General features: G+C 29.8%; 2 protein-coding genes and 1 pseudogene across 2 annotated transcripts; 2 read left to right on the plus strand and 1 right to left on the minus strand.

The window, feature by feature from the left end:
• The first annotated feature begins 211 nt into the window (after positions 1–211).
• On the plus strand, positions 212–9,510 carry LOC111288876 (putative beta-glucosidase 41; annotated as a pseudogene).
• Positions 9,511–11,073: 1,563 nt separating this feature from the next.
• On the plus strand, positions 11,074–15,735 carry LOC111288362 (mRNA cap guanine-N(7) methyltransferase 1-like). Its single transcript, XM_022879239.2, has 13 exons — positions 11,074–11,432; positions 11,873–12,012; positions 12,102–12,170; positions 12,267–12,338; positions 12,875–12,976; positions 13,272–13,328; positions 13,644–13,782; positions 14,164–14,228; positions 14,340–14,390; positions 14,512–14,574; positions 14,776–14,899; positions 15,023–15,084; positions 15,226–15,735. Exons 1-13 carry the CDS (start codon positions 11,357–11,359, stop codon positions 15,322–15,324), a joined length of 1,119 nt encoding a protein of 372 aa, XP_022734974.2. The 5' UTR covers positions 11,074–11,356; the 3' UTR covers positions 15,325–15,735.
• A 1,490-nt stretch (positions 15,736–17,225) lies between these two features.
• Positions 17,226–19,831, minus strand: LOC111287539 (indole-3-acetic acid-amido synthetase GH3.6-like). Its single transcript, XM_022878162.2, has 3 exons — positions 19,349–19,831; positions 18,308–19,236; positions 17,226–18,062 (listed from the first exon to the last, which is right to left on the minus strand). The coding sequence occupies exons 1-3, from the start codon at positions 19,669–19,671 to the stop codon at positions 17,476–17,478; spliced, it is 1,839 nt and encodes a 612-aa protein (XP_022733897.2). The 5' UTR covers positions 19,672–19,831; the 3' UTR covers positions 17,226–17,475.
• Between the last annotated feature and the right edge of the window lie 288 nt (positions 19,832–20,119).

Raw genomic sequence — 20,119 nt, forward strand, 5'->3', positions numbered from 1 at the left:
AAAGTGTACTTAATGTTTGTTGTAGCTGAAATGTTATTAATTTCTTTCAAAAGCTTTGAATTCTATCTGATAGCCTATAAATGATCGTTTTGGTTGACTTTGAATTCTTGTAGCAGCACCAAATTCTTTTGCCAACCAAAATAAAAGAAACCATTATTCTTTTCCTCAAGGTTGCTATGGCAAGTTTGAATGTTTATGAGTTCTGGCCATTATGGCAATTAGTGGGGCAGTCATGGCAGGAGATGTTGATCCGATCAAGGCAAATGATTGTGAAAACAAAAGTAAGATGATATGGCATTGTATTAATGAAGTTTTTGCAAGCATATTCAAAACTGGAACTGTCAGTGATGAATGTTGTCATCAACTTGTCAATCTCAGCCTAATATGCCATGAAGCATTGATGAAGAAAACACTTCAAGATCCTTTGTTCAAAAATAATGATATATCGGTGATCTTTTCAAAAACTACACAAATATAGAACAAGTGTAGTTTAGTTGGTGATGTTTCACCTAATCCTTTTCCTTGAGGAATTCCATATTAATTAATTGTGTCAACAAAAGTTATAGTAAAAATTAATCACTATGACATGTATCAATTATGAAGAGAAAAACGGTTTCTCACTTATGCTTGATATTAATGAAATTAATTACTTTTGATTAAATGAGTGAAAGATATTGGTTATAAATTTCTTGGTTCTTTTTACTACATTCAAGAACTTTTTTTTTTTTGGTAATACGGTCATAAGCATCGTTTTCCTTGAATCTGATCTCCTCACTAAGGGATCTTCAAGGCACATTCTCCATGTCAGCTTTATTACTTAAATCTTGAAATATCAAGTAGAATTTTATTGATTTTAGTAATTTTTGTGAATGCGTCTATAATTGGAAAGAAACATTTATTAGCCATCGCATTTTTTGTTTTCCTTAATAATTGAGAGATAGATATCATAGAAAATCAAAAAAATCATGTGAAGTATAAAGGCTGCCACTAAATAAAACAATGGCCAATGGGGAATATCAAAATTGTTTCCCAGATAAGTGAAACAATGTAGAGAAAAAAATTGCAGTTATAAATTAAAAGCTTTATCTTTTTTTGTAGAGAAAAAAAATTTTTTTTTCCTCTTTGTTTGTCTCTTTAAAACTTTTGATCCCACGGTTATGTAGTAATTGGTCTTTGATGGTAGCTTGTGAAAATCCTTTTGGTAACCGACAGCTATATAGTTTATTGTTAGTGTTAAATTTTTAATTTTAGTGAATAAAGTTCAATTGTTAATAATTTCAAATATAATAAAACTTTTTTGGTAATTTCTCATTTGCCAACTAAAATTGTTGTTCCATTACATGTTTTGTTCTTATAGTAAAATTTATAAATCTTTCAGTCAATCAATTTTGATATTTTGAATTAAAAAGCATAACCATCTTTAAGCAATAATTTTCATATATTGAACTCTTTAAGTTCCACTCAATCATGGTTGTAAGCATAATATAATAAGAAATGTATCAGTTAACTTTTTTTGTTTTTTTTTTTCTTTTTGAGTAAGTATTGGTTAACTTCTTAAGTTTAAAATATTAAAGTTAGGAAATTTTATTTCTTATTGGAATTTATACACTAGCATAAATCAAGGTTTAATGTGTTTATGGAACAATATGTTTTTGAATATTTCCTATTATTCATATAATTAATCAAGCATGTGCGAAATGTAACTATACAGTAACTAAAATTTTTTATTAATTGTTTAATTGCAAAAGGTGTACAACTAACATAAGTTTTCAATAATAATAAAAGAATAATCGTAACGACATAGATATATTAGCTTGAATCGATATGAGAAAAAGATGTACTAGTATAAAGCCTAAAAACTCATTGTCTGTTAAAAAAAGTAATCTTAATATATATAAATATATATAGAGTATGAGTACGAATACTAAATGGGTGCTATATTATTCTTTGTCTATATACCTGATAAAAAATTTAATCATATTTATCTCAATCCTCAAAATTTAATATCCCATCCATATTTAGATAAAAAAATTAGGTTTTTCATCGAATATTAATATCCTTAATTATATGTCTTCTTGATTACCCATAGGTCATGTGATTGAATTTTTATGCTTATAGGTTGTAAGTATGATAAATTAATAGCTAACGAGGAAAAAAAGTTATTAACATTCATTGTTTTAAAAATATATATATTATACGCACCCATTAATCAAAGCTATCTTATATATGTCATTTTTATATACATTTCTAATTAAAAATTTATTTTTTGTGTATTTTTTTAATACGTAAGAGGTCGCAATATGAAAGTATAAAAAAAAATTATAAGTGTTGAAATTCAAATTTATTGAATGCCATAACGACTATCAATCTAATTAAGCTAAATTTAAGGTTCAATGTATTTAATATCTATACTTCATGTAATTTCTTTGTCTCTTTGGTAGGTCCTAAAAGCCTTCTGACCATTAACTGTCTTTATATTAGCTTTCATAAAAAACTTCACTAGGCAACATTAGCCTATCCATTTAAAAACCTTCACTTGGAGGAGAAAAACAACATTGGATTCACTTTTGCCTTACTATTTCTTCTTCAACTATCAACTATATTTTTAAACTCTACGATTAAGATAACTAATCATTGTTTCCTTTTATACAAATCTTAGGAATTCTATAACCTACCATTTCCCAAGCTATTCTAGTAATATAGCAATAGCTTCAAAATGTTAATTATCACAAAATAAAAAATATAAATTATTTTATCATGATTCATGTCAACATACTAAACATGAAATTTTTTTTATCAAATCAACAGTTTTTATGAAATTGTGTCATTTGCATATATTTTTCATATCATTTTAATATTTAAAACTATCAAATTATGTGTAAATTGAGTTTCAAATCCTTTGTTAAAAAATAATGATACATTGGTAATTTTTCTAAAGATTGCACAAATATGAAAAATGTGCAGTTTAGTTGATGATGTTTCACCTAGTCTTTCTCTTTGAGGAATTCCATATTAATTAATTGTGTCAACGAAAGTTATGGTAGAAAATAATCACCATGACATGAATCAATTATAAGGAGAAAAATGATTTCACTTGTTTTTGATATAAATGAAATTAATTACTTTTGATTAAATAAATGAAAGATATTGTTTATAAATTTATTAGTTCTTTTTACTAGTTTCAAGATTTTCTTTTACTAATACGTTCATAAATATTTTTCAAGTTTTGCTTGAATCTAATCTCCTCACTAAGGGATCTTTAAGGCACATTCTTTACGTCAACTTTATTACTTAAATCTTGAAATATCAATTAGAATTTCATTGATTTTAGTAGTTTTTGTGAATGCATCTGTATTTGGAAAGAAACATTTGTTGCCCTTCACATTTTTTGTTTGGGTTAAATACATATTTGGCTTTTAAACTTTCAAATTTTGATCACATTGGTACCTAAAGAATTTTTGTCATGTTGGTACCTAAACTTTAATTTCGTAAGTCAGTTTAATCCAAAAGTTAACTTGGTTAGAAAAAAAAGCTTATGTGTTTTAAATGGCCAATCAAATAACACAAGCTGTCAACAAAATTTTTTTTCCTCAAATCATATTTTTTCCTCGTCATGACATATTGGTCACATCAAAAATCAACCTAAAACAAAAAAAAAAAACACATTTATTTTTTAACCTAGATAGAAAAAACTAAAGAAGCTAACTTCTTTGAAAGTTTAACAAGAAGAAAAAGAAGAAATAGTCAACTGAAATAAAGAGGAATTATAGTGTGGGTATTTAAGGTTTAAAATCGTGTGATTTTTTTTTTGCATGTTTAGCGAAGCTACTTCAATCTTTTTGTTTCTTTCTTTAATCCTCTTCAAATGGCAGAGAGTGAACTACCTTAGGTTCAACATCAACAAATCATTCAAGAATTTTTTTTGGTCATTATCAATTAAAAGCTCCAATTTGCACCTCCACTACTCCGTGGAATAAAGGAAAGAAATTTTATGGCTACCCAAAATACAATGTAACAATGTTGGACATTGAATTGGTTTTTAAGTTTAGGTTGTTATTGGAATCTACTTCTTTCAAAATCTGCAACCAAATGTGTCAACTTCTGAATCAATTTTTTAGTTTATAAGTCGATTATAATGTTCTCACTTTTAGACTTTTAACACATGCTGTCACTAATTTAAAACCTCAATTTCAAAAACTCGTTAATTGCCTTAAGCATAAAACCCCTAACAAATTGCACTTGCTAAATTGATTACCCTAAGCTCCCAATTTCAAAGATCAATCGATTATCTTAAACACAAAACCCTTAACATATTACACTTTCTAAATCGATTGCCCTAAATACCACTCTTCAATCACACAAAACCCCCCAATCAAATAAACTTTCATTTTTCATAGAAAGTAGCTTCTTAAATTTTTTTTTTATCTCTGTTAAAAAATGCGTTAATTTGTTTTTGGTTTTATAGTTGATAACTGATGTAGATTTTGAATGACATAGAAAAAAATCGGGTTGAAGAAGTGAAAATTTTGTTGATAGTCGGTGTTATTTAATTGGTTATTTAAAACATGTTAGCATTTTTTCTAATGGAGTTAAATTTTAGGGTAAACTAATTTATGAAATTAAAGTTTAGGTATCAATCTAACAAAAAAATTCTTTAAGTACCAATTTGATCAAAATTTGAAAGTTCAGGAACTTAACTATATATTTAACCTTTGTTGTTTTTCATAATAATTGAGATATAGATATCATAGAAAATCAAAGAAATCAAGTGAGGTATAAAAGCTACCACTAAATAAAACAATGACCAATGTGAATATAAAAAATGTTTTCAAGATAAAAATGAGTGAAACGGCGTAGAGAAAAAAATTACATTTATAAATCAAAAGCTTTATCATCTTTTGTAGAGCAAAAAAAGAACTTTTATTTTCTCTTTATTTATCTCTTTAAAACTTGACCCTACAGTTTTATATTAATTAGCCTTTGATGATATCTAGTGAAAATCCTTTTGGTAACTAACAACCATATGATTTATTGTTAGGGTGTTAAGTATTTAATTTTAATGATCAAAGTTTAATTATTAATAATTTCAACTATAAAAAAATCTTTTTGGTAATTTTTCATTTGCCAGTTAAAATTGTTGTTCCTTTATATGTTTTGTTTTTATAGTAAATTTATAAATCTTTCAATCAATTGATTTTGATATTCAAATTAAAAAATGTAGCCATCTTTAAGCAAAAATTTTCATATATTGAGCCCTTTGATTTCCATTCCACCAAGGTTGGAAGCATAATATAATAAGAAATGTATCGATTAACTTCTTGATTTCAAAATATTCTAGTAGAAAGTTTTATTTCTTATTTGAATTTATACACTAGCATAAATTAGGGTCTAATATGTTTTTGGACCAATATTTTCTCGAATTTTTCCAATTATTCATGTAACTAATCAAGCATATGCTAAATCTAACATTGTAGTAACTAAGAAAATTTTAAAGGTTATATTAATTGTTTAATTACAAAAAAATGTACAACTAACATAAATTTTTAATGATAATAATAATAAAATCCTAACAACATAGATAAATTAGCTTGAATTTATCCAAGAAGAAAATGTATTGGTATAAAGCCCACAAAGTCCTTGTCCTTTAAAAAAAAGTAACCCTACTACATATATATATATATATATATAGGGTATGGGTAAGGTATGATGTAAGTGCTATATTACTTATCTCTATCTCTGTATCTGATAAAAAATTTAAAATTATACTTATCCCAATATTCAAAATTTAATACCTACCCTTATTTAGATTTTGATAAAAAATCAGATTTCTCATAGAGCACAAATAAGATTTACATTCTTAATTATATATGACTTCTTGATGATCTATAGGTCACGGGATCAAATACTTACGCTTACAAGTTAGGACTAGGATAAGTCGACAACTGATAAGAAAAAAAGTTAGGATAAGTTGATAGCTGAAGGAAAAAAAGTTATTAATATTGATTGTTTCAAAAAAAATATATTACTGGCATTAGGTAATCAAACCCATCTTATATATATTGTTTTTGTATGCATTTTCAATTAATAAATTATTTTTTTGTGTATTTTTTAATACATAAGAGGGAGTAGTTTGAAAATTAAAAAAAAAATTACAAGTATTAAAATTTAAATTTGTTGAATGTCACTTTTTAAAAATGGTTATACAATTTAATTGAAGTAAATTTCGGATTCAATTTATTTAATCTCTATATTTCATGCAATTTTTTGATCTCCTTGGTAGGTCCTAAAAGCCTTGTGTTTATTCACTTTTATGAAAAATTTCACCAAGCTATATTAGCCTATCCATTTAAACACCTTCACCAATAGAAGAAAAACAACATTGGAGTCACTTTTACCTAGATATTTCTTCTTCAACTATCAACCATATTCTTAAACTTTACAATTATGCAACTAAACACTGTTTTCTTTTATACAAATCTCAGGAATTCTATAACCTACCATCTTCAAAGTAACTCCAGAGCTATAGCAATATTTTCACCAATGTCAAATATCACCTTGGTCTTGTTTTTTATAACCAGGCAACTCTTATTTGTTGGCTTAGATCAATTTGTTTGTGGCTTGATGCTTTCATCTTCTGAATAGCTTCTTTAGCTTAGCAAGTTAATTATAACCATGTTTTTAAAATTTTTTTTTCATATTTGAAGCTGTTGATCAGAGATTGAATTTTGATCAATGAAATTAAAAGTCTAACACTCTACCAATAGATTACTCAAATGTTGGTAATCCTATTTTCAGTTTTGATTTTGGTTTTGAATGAGGCATTGTTTAATGAGAAGGGAAATTTTGTATGTTTTGAATGTAGTTTGAAAGAGCTGTGAATAAAGAAAAAATGGAGATAACATTTGGGATACCTTCACTAAAAAACCAAGTAAGCAATTCAATATTTATAAAAAAAAAGTTAAGCTTTAATGATGAGTCAATAATGGTTTCGAAATATGAATAAGGTAGTTCCAATAAGATTTCATTCTTGAACAAAAATCCATTTTAAAAGAACAGATTTTACAAAGAAAAAAGCAATTAATTGCAGAGAAGACTTTAAGCATTTTGCCTTTACTTGCTTCTAAGCTTTTGGACAAAATGAAACACTAAATCACCTTCAATGAACCTCATGGTTTCTCAATCTAGGGTTATAACACTGGCATTCAAGCTCTCGAAAGGTACTCAATTCTTATTGTTTTACTTTGCAAGATAGGAAACTCTTCAACTGAACCATACATTGTAGCTCACAATATCCTTTTGTCTCATACTGTTGCTGTTTATCAGAGTTACCAGTGAAATTTCAAGGTATCCCACAAAATATTTCATCAAATATCACTATGATTCTTCAATTAAAATTAGTGAAAATTTTTTTGAAAAAAGACAAAGAGGTCAAATTGGAATGGCACTGGATACAAAATGGTATGAATTGATCTTTGATAAAGATAAGGACAAAAATATAACAAATAAAGCAATGGATTTTGTGATTGGATGGTAATATCTGATGCTAATTTCTAAACTTCATGACATTATAGAATAAATTAAATTTTATGGATCAAATTGTTTGACATAAGTAAATTGAATCAGGTGACTATCCATTTCAATAAGAAGGCTTATGGGAGAAAGGTTACCTCAAGCCTTACCAGAGATGTCCAAAATGCTAGTGGGGTTTCTGGACTTCATTAGCATAAACCATTATACCACATTATATGCCTAGAATGATTGGACCCAAATCCATAAACTAATATTGTAAGATGCTGCATCAGATTCTGCTGTTGTTTCTTTATGTAAGATACTAGAACATAATCTTTTATATAGCTTATTAATGAGAATATGAATCCATACAAATGTAACAGTCACATACATCCCCTTAATCGTAGCTTTTCAGGTAGAACAACAATTAGAGAATGACTATGTCTTGACAAAAACCTAAAATATATAAGTATCATATAAATCTTAGTTGAAAGTACTTTTTCTTTTAGGCAGCTTCGTAATGGATACGCATTATCCCATTGGGCATCAAAAAGTTGGCTAGATATCTAAATGATAAGTATGGCAATCTATCTGTTATAATGACAAAAAATGGTAAGTATAATTCCAGCCTCAGAGTTGCTTAAACTTCATATATACTGCTATGAAATGTCTAACAATTTACATTCCTACAGGTATAGATGATTTAAATTGTTAAAATGGTGTTATTCCACATATAATAAATATATAATTTCTTATAATCTTATATTCATATTGAACCCTTCTATTTACTATTAATTAATTTTAATTTGGATGTTTAACATCGTATCAGAGCCAAGATTTCTTTCATTACTCTTTCCAAATCTATCATGTGATAAACTTTTTTCATCTCTCTCTACATGTGATGGAGACCTGTTAAAGTAGTGTTATCCTACATCTAATGAATATCTAATTTTTTGTAGTTTCATATTTAGATTTAGCCTTTTCACTTACAATCAATTGGTTTTAAGTTGGATACTCTACCCACATAGGTTTGAATCCTGTTGCTCGTGTAACTGTTAAAATGGTGTTATCCCATATCTAATAAATATTTAATTTTTTAATAGTCTAAGCCAAGTTGGATGCTTAACATGTTATGAGAGCTAGGATTTTCTTTTGTTGTCATTTCTAAATCTATCACGTGATAAATTTCTTTTATCTCCACTTATACGTGATAGAAGTATGTTAAAATAATATTATCTTACGTCTAATAAATATCTAATTTTTTATAGTCTTATATTCAAGTTGGAGCCTTTTACTTTTTTTATAGTCTAAACTAAGTTGGATGTTTAACATGGTATTACAGCTAAAATTTTCTTTTGTTACCATTTCTAAATCTATCACGTGAGAAGTTTTTTTTATCTCCATTTATATGTTAAAAGTCTATTAAAGTAGTGTTATCTCACATATAATAAATATATAATTTCTTGTAATCTTATATTCAGGTGGACCCCTCAACTTACTATCAATTGGTTTTAAGTTAAATACTTAACATGAGTAACTCATTTATAACTATAAAACAAGTTTTGAAAGATGACAAGAGGATAGAATATCATAGGGATTATCTATCAAACCTATCAGCTGCTATCAGGTAATGAAAAATGTTGCCTAAGTTGTATCAAATTCCTGCATTTTCAAAATTTGGTTATGCTTTAAATCAGATTTTTTTTCATGAGGCACTGGAGTTGACAAAAAAATGACTAAACACAGGGACGATATACATGATGTCCATGGTTATTTTGTATGGTCATTGCTAGATAACTAAGAAAGGAACTGCGACTATACCATTCGATTCGCACTTTACTTTGTGGATTACAAAAATAACCTTACAAGGATTCCAAAGGCTTCTGTTGAATGGTTTAAAAGTCTACTCAAATTAAGAAGTGAATTGAGCAGTTTGAGAAGCTAGATTTAGAACTTTTTGTTGAATCTTGACACCCTAAATGCAAGGTTGATAGATTGCTGCAGGTTGTATATTCGAGATGATCCCAACAAACAGTCACCAATAGTATTCAAATTCAAGATCTTGTCATCAAAAAAGACGAACCTTAACTTATTAAGCAAACCAATTCTTGGTTAACTTTTTGTTGAATCTGCAACAAGTAAAGGTCACACCATTGAATAGTAAAATACCATGATAGTATGAATCAATCCTTTTTCATCTTCTCCTCATTCCTCTCATCTACTTTTATTGCCAATTCATCTGAACTTATTGCACCAAACAAGAGATGTCAATTAGAAGAAAATTTTTGCTACATGTCAAAAATTTAAACAATATTTTGTGAATATAAAATTTAGCTCAATTAATTTATGTAATTATCTTTAAATATAATATCTTATAAGTCTAAAATTCGAATTTCAACACTTGTAACTATTTTCCAATTCTCTTATTCTCAGGCTGTTACCTCTTACGTAAAAAAATTTTTTTTACAGATGATTTTGAACATAAGGGATTGATGACTAAATTCTAGCTAATTATAAGCCAGAAGTTCAGCAAAACAAGAACCATCAAAATCCAATCAAAAGCTGCAAGTGAAAAGTAAAACCTCCATGATAAAATAACAAAGGAATGAAGTTGTTAGTTATTGTCAAGAAAGTCTATTGTAACAGTTTACAAGCAAAACTTTGGGGTGAGAGAAGGTCTTATAATTGCAAAGTGATCGGACATTTAAGCATACGTTGAAGTTAATATATATTATTAAAAAATTTAATACTTAGAAACATACATTAAAATTATTATAGTAACTTTTTATATTCTTTTTATTTAAATTAATTTATGTAATAAAATATTTAGTATTTATATTTACTTTGTATAAACCTAAAATATTTAATCATTAATGAATATATTTTATTATATAAAATCTAATTTTATAATATATATATATATGTGTGTGTCAAATTAAGAAAAGTTAAATAATAAGTTAGAAATAAAAAAAAAAATCCAATTTACCATAGGAATTTCTTATCCCCATGTAAGTTCAGCCTTCATTTTGTTTTGAAAAGAAAAAAATTTCAATCTTTGCAACAAGTAATAAAAACGAGAAAAAAATTGAAAAAAAATAAAAGTTAATATAAAAGTATAGTGTTTGATTAAATTTGAATTTTTTTATTTGATTCAAATTAAATTTAAATACTAAATTTATATATTAGATTTAGATTAAAATATTAAAAAAATTTAAAAAATAAATTGAATTGAATTATATATTTTTATTAATTTTTATATATTTTAAAAATTTATAAATAAAAATAATTATTTTGTATTAAAATTTATTTATATATACTAAAAATTTATATTAAAATAATATATAAAAATTAATAAAATAAAATTTCAAAAATCAATTAATCAAATTAAATAAAAAAATTTCGATTGAATTTAAATCAAATTATATAAAATATCGATTTAAATTTAAATTAAACTTTAAAAATTTATAATATTATATCAATTTCTAAAAAAATTAAATTGAATTCGATGCACAGGAGCCGATATGACCCATAATAAATTATAAAATCCTAAAACAAAACAAAGCCAAAACGTGTCTGCCTCTGGTTTTTGTTCCCTGTCCCTCTCTCTCTCTTCTTTGATCCAAGCGCACAAACGCAAACCCAACCCTCCAAAAGGAAAAACCCACTTTTGTTTCCGCTGTTTCTTCAGGTTTTTTTTTTTTTTTTTTCTAATAGAAACACACCCAAACCCGAAACAGAACTGGTCTTTTAAATCACACATTTGATCCTTTTCTTACAGTAACCTCAAATAAAACAAGTTTGTTTTGTTTTGTTTTGTTTTGTTTTTTCTTGTTTAATAATTTTGACTATGAAACGTGGATACCCAGAATCTCCATCTTCCTCTTTTGGTCCACCTCAATCCAGATTCAAACATAACCCTGAAGGTAAAATTCTTGCTGGGGTTTGATTCTTTCGAGGGTTTTTGGTGGTTTTTTTTTTATGTGTATTTCATTGTTATTTGGTTAAAATGTTGATTCTATCTGAATTTTGATTGTTAAAGTGAAACATTATGTAATAAAGAATTTATTATTAAAAGATTTGCATTAAAGCTGCCAAATTTGAGTAGCTGCTTAATGAAAGTGAATAAAAAGCTTCAATCTTTCAATATTTGGTGGTTTCTTCATATGCAATTGAATTGTGTGTTCTTTTTTCTGGTTTTTTTGGTTAATGAGTTGATTTTTGGACTTGGGTTTTAAAGGTTGTAAGGTTTGGTGTGTGAGGATAGGAAAAGAATCCACATTTTGATAGCTAGCTTTACAGCTAATAATGGAGAATTCAGTGTAAAACTTTTGTTCAAGAGGCTGAATTTGTGTTGTGGTGTTAGGTGATGCACAATTTTTGGAGGATGAGAACACAAAGATTTTTGCTCGGAAAGTAGCAGATCATTATAGTGCAAGAACAAATCAAACTTTGGAAGAACGAGAAGCAAGTCCTATCATCCACTTAAAGAAGCTAAATAACTGGGTATATCCTTTAATCTCGTGAACTGCATTGTGAACATATGATATGTTTTTGAATTTTTTTTTCATTCATTTTCTTCTTTGATTGGACAGATTAAAAGTGTCTTGATTCAGCTTTATGCTCGTCGGGGTGATGCTGTTCTTGATCTTGCCTGTGGCAAGGTATTTTAGGAGCTTTATTTGTTTTTAGCTTACTCTATTTTCTGCCCAAATTCAACTTATTTTAATTTGTTATTTATTTTTGTCCGTGTATTTTAGGGTGGTGATCTCATCAAATGGGACAAAGCAAAAGTTGGATACTATGTTGGGATTGATATAGCTGAAGGCTCGGTAAAATGCTAAAACACTTGGTTTCTTTTTTCTCTGTTTTTGTTTACTCTATAATCCGGTTTAGTAGCTCAGTTGTGGTCAATCTCTAGTATGTGGGACACCCCTTTGAGTACTTATAATCATAATTATTCTGAGCCATTAATTTCTCTGAGCAGTACCTTTGGTAACAATGATGCCATTATTGAGTTCATTTCCAAATGGACATGTATAAGTTCGTCCTTAGATTTGTTGCACAGTTTGTTTATTCTACTCACGACCTCATGAAATAATTTTAAAATGCAGTTTTCTGAAACATGAGTCGTATGCAGTAGTGGATGGAAGTTTAGATGGTTTCTAGCTTAAAAAGAATGTGTGCTTCTAAGGCCATTAACAGCCTGCAGTGAAGTTTTCTTGCTATATGCTTTTCATCCCCACATCCCCCTCACCTGAAAAAGGAAGTAATTAGGAAAGAGAAGAAAGGGAAAATTTATCTTCTTTTGACATCTATTTATGTCTCAAGCTGCCATATTCATTTTACATTCTCCATTTATGCACAGATAGAAGATTGTCGTACGCGATATAATGGTGAAGCCGACCATCATCAACGTCGCAAAAAGTTCACTTTCCCTGCCCGTCTCATATGTGGGGATTGTTTTGAGGTAATGGAAATGTTGATAGTCACTTTTGAAATGCATCTTCATAGCCAGCTTAATACATCTTCATAGCCAGCTTACTTTGGTCTCTGCTTCTCTGGTTTAATTATCATAATAAGTGGCGTGCTTAGTCATGGCCAATATTGACTAGTGGTGATATATAAAAACAGATATCTCTACCAGTGAAACAGAATTTGCCTTTTGGGGAACTGGACTTGGGACCAACTTATTAGTTAAGGATTATGTGGTTTAGTAGGTGTTAGAAGATATGTTTTAATTTTAATATTTGGATGATTTTCAGATGCGCCTGGATAGAGTTTTGGCAGATGATGCTCCTTTTGATATCTGCAGTTGCCAGGTGACTGAAGTTCTATTGCTGTTTCCTTTTATTATTGGAACACATGCTATTAAATGTCTATTCTGCTGCCTAATGCTAAAATTACCACATAGGTTTATTTTATCAGTTCAAGCTATTTACTGATTTGTTATCTTGTCAATGAATTGGTTATTATTGAAAAGTTTGAGCTTCAGTTCTTTACTATTCTGAAAATATTCTTAATAGAATGCTATGTAGCGGAGGTACCCATACTTACTAATCTGCTTTTTCATACTAGCTCTATATATAACTGAAACCATAATTGTGGTTGTAACGATGCACTCTTAAATTTTGCAGTTTGCCTTGCATTATTCCTGGTCTACAGAGGCACGTGCACGTCGGGCACTAGCCAATGTATCAGCTTTACTTCGTCCGGGAGGCATCTTCATTGGGACAATGCCAGATGCCAATGTGATAACCAAAAAACTTAGAGAAGGTTTAGTCCTGCAACTTTCTTTTAAATTTCTTGTCTTAAAAACAATCTTATAGAAAATTGATTTTTAAATGAAGCAATAACTGAAATTTAAAGTTAAGAATCATCCAATGTATAACTAAACACTTAATGTGATTAACACTAAAATAAGGGGCCTATATCGTCTTGCATATCTGCGTATCCAAATTTCGATGATAGATCTAAAATGACCAAAGCTAGTCTTTCTAGTAAATAACATCATGTAATTTTATGGTTTCCTTAGACCAATTAGCAAAGCAATGACATTGACCTCTTGGTAAACAAATGTTGTATATTTGTTGGTCATGGCAGACTACTTAATGTCATTCTTGATTGAAGATGCTATTTTCACTTTTGACTATGCAGCTGAAGCATTGGCCTTTGGCAACAGTGTCTACTGGGTACAATTTGATGAAGAATTTGCTGACAAGGTGAATGGCATCCTTCTTTGTCTTGCAATTAGATTTCACTTTTTCATAAAAAAATACTGATGTTGACTACAAGTTTTATCTAATTCTGACAACTTTTGTGACATGGTTCAGAAATTTAAATCTTCCAATCCCTTTGGTATCAAGTATAAGTTTCACTTAGAGGTACTGCTTTTGACGATTCCTATTTTAGATATCAGCCTTTCATATTTATAATGGGATACGGTGTTGAACTTTGTCATGGAGTTGTACTTATTATGTTTCATTGTGGGATGTCTTGTTGCAGGATGCTGTCGACTGTCCTGAATGGATTGTTCCCTTCCATGTCTTCAAGTTATTAGCAGAAGAGGTATAATTCTGATCCTAGCAAACTCCTTTTCAAGGAAATGGAGGTTACTAATCCCTTCTTACAAATATTATTGTACTCATAATTCTTTTTCCTTGCAACAATTTTACCGCTCTTCAATATAAGTAGACTTTTGGCATTTTGGGATTTCTTATGTACTATAAATTTGTTATGCTTATGCTTTCTTGTATTTGTTCTTTGCAGTATGATCTAGAACTAGTTTTTGTAAAAAACTCACATGAATTTGTGCACGAATACATGAAAAAACCAGAATATATAGAGCTTATGCGGCGGCTTGGTGCATTAGGTGATGGTAACCAAGACCAGAGTAAGTTTATCATTTACCAGATAGTTCGTTACTTCATTCTCTCATGTCAATCATTCATCTTGCCATTCAGTTTTAGTTTGACACTACTAAATTTTTGTCATTGTTTCGCATCACGATATCCAGGCACACTATCTCCAGATGAATGGGAGGCAGCTTATTTATACCTTTCATTTGTTTTAAAGAAGGTTGGTCCCACATCTTGTATCATTTTATATTATGATCACTTCTCTTATTTGCCATTTGCATTATGCAATATAGACTTTTGCCATCCATCAAATTCCTTTACAATTGAATGTTACTAACTTGTCGGAAAATCTTCATTCCAGCGTGGCCAACCGGACCGGACACAAGCAAATAGTAGAAGAGATAAAGGACAGATGCAAATAGCAAAGGGGGACATCCTTTTTATTAATAGTGATGATTAACAGGACAACCCCATAAATTCCAAAGATTTATAGTTATAGTTCAAACGGGACGATAACAGGGGTGTTTGGTTCATGGAGCAATACCTTGGTGAAGTTGGTCATTGCTCTTTCACAAGCCCTACTGAAATTTTTTCAAGGCTATTCAGTTTTTTAGGTTTACAAATTCTTGTTGTAACATCACTTTTGCGCAAAGCATCCAAGAAATTGCCACCATGATACTCAATTTGTAATTTTGGGGCAAAGAAAAATAGTAGTGAAGAAAAAGAGACTTAATCCGATGGATAGATTAGTTGGATCATGCAATAATTCTTAAGAAATGATATTAAGAGATGATATTTAATAATTTTGACATTCGAATGTAAGAATTTATAACTTTTGTTATTTACTTGTTAAGCTCATGTTGTGGTTTCATTTGTATTTAAACAAGAAAAAAAAGAGAATGATTGAGAATCACACTGGTTGGCCAACAGTCGGTTGGTCTGTCGGTACAATTGGTTAAATGTGTGAGGAAGTATTTGATTGCCTCGAGTATATTAAAAAAATCACATTGGCTGCTGGTGTTAAGCCCTTAGCCTCACTTATTGAAAACGATTAGCGTTTCCACACATGTACTTTAAATTGTACGAAAATTACAATAACACTGGAAAATTTCATTGTCAGGTTGGTAGAATTTGCCATTTTGTTTGATGTATAAAATAATATTATGAATAAAATAAAATTAAATAATATTATTTTATGTTTGATATGGGTAATAATTGAAATAAAATAATTTTATTTTTTAATTAAAATTATTATATTTTAAAATTTATACAACTTAAATTATTCATATAATTTTTGATGATGTAATAGACATGCAAGTATAATTTTATGAATTAAATATATATATATATATATATTTTTTTGGAAGAATGAATAATTTTATATTAAGAACATGATTAATTTTTCATACAATCTTATCTAAATGATTAATTTTTCTTGCAGTCTTATCATTTTCTTTTTATATAAATCAAATATGATATAAAATTATTATTAACTTACCTTATTTATTATCCAAATATGATGAGGTATGAATATTAAAGCAAAAATGAAAACTCATATCTAAATAGAGATGACAAATGAACGGTTCGGATTATACTCGAGTTAGGTTGTGAGATGATTGTAACCGTAAATTGATAAAAAAAAAATTATACCATTTTAAGTTTACATTATTTTAGCTTTGAGTTATTTTGAGTTTAGATCATTTTCAAATTTTACACTAAGTTATTCAATTTCAAATCCTTAGATTGGAATCATTTCATATCTAAATTATTGAGTTTTAAAATTAAATCAATATAATTTTAAATTATTTTAGATTAATCTTTCAAAATTGTTTTAATTTAAATAATTTCAAATTTCAATTAATCTAGGTTCGAACTGAACAAATTTAAATTTTTGACTTTTTTAAATTAAATCGAATTTGAAAACAGATAAGTTAAACGTTTTTTCATATTCAATCAGCTTTAATACATTTATACATAACTAATGTAAGTAAAATTGTATAAGACATCCAACCCTTAGCCACCCATTGATAAAAGTAATTAACTTGATAAGCTAGTAAAACGAAATTTATCACCGTTATCATCCATAAAGGCATCCAAACGAGGATAATTTTGATTTGTAAGATGGGCAATTCACATAAAAGATGCTGCGAAAATTTTACTCTAAGCTAGTTTAAGTAGCACAATCATAATAACCATCACTGCCAGTCCCATCATGCTTGGTCCAATTGTCTTATCTTTAGAGGCATTCATGAACACCTTAATTTAACAAATGCATGCGGCCACTAGTTTATAATAGTTGTCTTTCATGTACAAAATTTAATTCAGTTGGTTTATATAATTATATATTTTTAACGGAAGATGTTCAACAAATTTAATATTCAAATTTTTACAATTAAAATAATTTCCGTACAAAAAAAGTTGATTATTTCTTGGAAAAGCTTTCCTTGAAATATTTAACAATAGTGAAGTTGAAAGAAAAAACAAAACATAAAAACATGAAGGGGTTAAACTAGAATGGATTCATTTAACTTTTCCCTAAGATGATCACAAAAACAATTGTTGTGAACTTCCATGACAAGCTGCCAAATAAGAGTAGTCACCTCCATTTCCTTTAGTTCTTTTTGCTCCATTGCTTGTGGCCAGGCAACCATTTGGGACATTTAGGACTGAAGTAACTTGACACGGCCCTTGAGTTCAAAAGCTCAATAATGGGAGCAAATTTCACGCATCTTGGAGTCTTGTACTGGTTAATTGATGCACCTAAGCTAATGGCATAGTCCATCAGCTTGTCAAATGTCCCTGGCTCAACAATCTTGATCTCAAGAGGTCCAATTGATTTGTCACATACACGCCCTTGGCAGTATACACTGTTGAGGGACTCTTCAATGGTCAAGCAACAGTCCTCAAAGATTGAGGGAGGAATTGGGGTCTTGCCATTGAGGCTAAGTTCCCAGTAAAGCACATAGTGGCCTGGATTTGAAGTGGTATCTGCATAACTAGTGTACTCAGCCAATGTTGCATCAAATGGCAGCAAATTGTTCACTGCATTCTTGACAGCATTTTGAAGCTCAACCTCATCCGTCTTATCTGAATCAATGCTCAAAACCACATTTTTCCTGCATATGAAATTGAATTGTGGTGCCTTGTTCTTGAACCCTGCTACCCTTAGCACATCACCAACTCTATACCGGTAAAGTCCTGCAAAAACATTAGTTTTAACAGCCTGTAGATGCAGACAAGTAAAACTACATTATAATAATGTTAACTTTTTTTTGGTATAAAGGAGGCCATAATCTACGAATAGATAGAGAAAGGGTCAGGTTGCAGTTGATGTGATTTGATTTCCAGATTTGCTAGTTGCCACATTTTAAGAGTTGACTGTATGAACCAACTGAACTAAATTTTGAGCTCAAAATGTTAACTTGATGTATCTAAAAGTTTACCTGCATAAGTGGTGACAACAAGCTCATACTCATGTCCAAGCTTAACATCAACAAGGTCAACCAATTCTTGTTGTTCTTTCTGATTGAGAGATTTGGTCACAGAAATGGAATCAGTAACCCCATTGTTTCTATGAACTGGCAAGAATTCAAAGTAGGCCATGTTGGGAAGGAGAGTATAGGAAACTTCACTTGGCTTGCAAAGAGGCTTCAGATTGACACCAAAATAACATTCACTAGATGCATACATAGTGCAGACAAGAGGGAGGCCATTGCTATAGTAATCAAGAGTGGGAATATACTGTGACATGGTCCCAGTCACAATCACATCCACATACTTTGTGTTAGGCCATAACCTTGCTATGATCCCTTGCCATGAATCTTTTCTACACTCAGCCTCAATAAAATCAGCCAGTTTAGGGTCAGGTTTCAGGATTTTCATGACAGCCTCTATGACAGATTGGTCAGTGATTTGAGCACCAATGGTTCCGGTTCTTATATCATTGCAAAGGAGAGGCCAATGTTTTTCAAGAAACCTGATAGCCCTTATGAAACCAGAGGCAAAAACAGCACCCATCCTCAGGACTTCTTTGTATTGGCAAAGTCCACAAAGCAATTGAGAATACATGCTTTGGAAGGAATCTGGACAAAGAATGGTTTCATTTGGGCTAGTGTAGTTTGTGTAAGGGTCGTATGTTCTATCTTTGAAATGGCTACTTTTATAGTAGCTAGTGAGAACTGGGCGCGCCACAAGGCCACCAGGTGTCTTAGCCTCGGATTTTATGAACAAAAAATACATTCCTTTGCCTTTGTCTAAACCAGGGACAAATTGGCTCATTACAGGCATCAATAGGCTATAGAGCCGTGACCTCCTCCCTAACTCCGCTTCAATTGTTGGCATCAACTTCCGCTCTCCACCTGATGTCCCAGAGCTGAAAACATGGTACCAAAACCACCCATTTAGCTAAAACCAAGCAAAAAGACCAAAGAAATCAGAAATTCAACACGTATAGAAAAAAGGTTGTTTCATTTTCATGTCCTGACCTTGTCAAGAACTCAGAAATGGGCTTGTAACAGAGGATTGGAGAAGTGTCACCATTGGCAATACGGTCAATATGAGGCTGGATATCTTCATAGGTGATGACAGGCATGATTTTTTTGAAAGTCTGTCTATCAGTGTGACCATTGAGGCCATGTTTTCGCAAGTACTCAACATGAGCATTGCGTGAAAGGATCTCTTCCAGGACTTTCTTTTGAACTTCATCAGCTTTTGAAGTCACATCTTCAATGAACTGAAGTATTTTCTTGTTCTTCAGTTCCAAGCTGTGATCTGTAGGCCACTGTGTGTTCTTTGGTGCTACTGGCATGATTCTGGTTTTTTTTGTCCTATTGTTTTTGCACTTTTCAGTGAGGAAAGCGTTTGGAACTTGGAAGAAATTAAGGTTTCAAAGTCTTTTAAGAGCCAAGAAAGAGAGAAACAAAGGCTTTTGATAGAAGAGATGGAGTCTTTTCTTTTGGTTCTGGTGTGAAGGAAAAAGAAGAAAGAAGTTGGGTATATATAAAGGCGGAAATGAAGTTGGCTAAGATTCATTTCTATAGATTAGGAGTAAACAAATGCTATGACAATGAAGGGTATAAATGCCGATTCATATTTTCTTATCTTTTAAAGTTTTTGTTTTTTCCCCCATTTTTTAGCTTGCCTTGAAGAAAAGGAAATTTTTCCTTTTTTTTTTTTGGTCAAATCCCATATGCTTAAATTATTAAAAAAAAGTAAAACATGCAAAATTCAATAAGTGAAATGACTTGAGATCAAGT

Source organism: Durio zibethinus, chromosome 4, assembly GCF_047325235.1.
Source record: "Durio zibethinus cultivar Kanyao isolate XHJ-2024 chromosome 4, ASM4732523v1, whole genome shotgun sequence".
NCBI classification, from domain to species: domain Eukaryota; kingdom Viridiplantae; phylum Streptophyta; class Magnoliopsida; order Malvales; family Malvaceae; genus Durio; species Durio zibethinus.

What these genes read in the sequence shown, in the direction of transcription:
- LOC111288362 (XM_022879239.2), top strand. Translation starts at nt 11,357, where the DNA reads ATGAAACGTGGATACCCAGAATCTCCATCTTCCTCTTTTGGTCCACCT. An exon ending in AGTATAAGTTTCACTTAGAG is followed by an intron (nt 14,391 to 14,511) that starts GTACTGCTTTTG and finishes GTCTTGTTGCAG; the next exon opens with GATGCTGTCGACTGTCCTGA. An exon ending in TGATGGTAACCAAGACCAGA is followed by an intron (nt 14,900 to 15,022) that starts GTAAGTTTATCA and finishes CACGATATCCAG; the next exon opens with GCACACTATCTCCAGATGAA.
- LOC111287539 (XM_022878162.2), bottom strand. Translation starts at nt 19,671, where the DNA reads ATGCCAGTAGCACCAAAGAACACACAGTGGCCTACAGATCACAGCTTG. An exon ending in ATTTCTGAGTTCTTGACAAG is followed by an intron (nt 19,237 to 19,348) that starts GTCAGGACATGA and finishes CCATGTTTTCAG; the next exon opens with CTCTGGGACATCAGGTGGAG. An exon ending in TGTTGTCACCACTTATGCAG is followed by an intron (nt 18,063 to 18,307) that starts GTAAACTTTTAG and finishes ATGTTTTTGCAG; the next exon opens with GACTTTACCGGTATAGAGTT.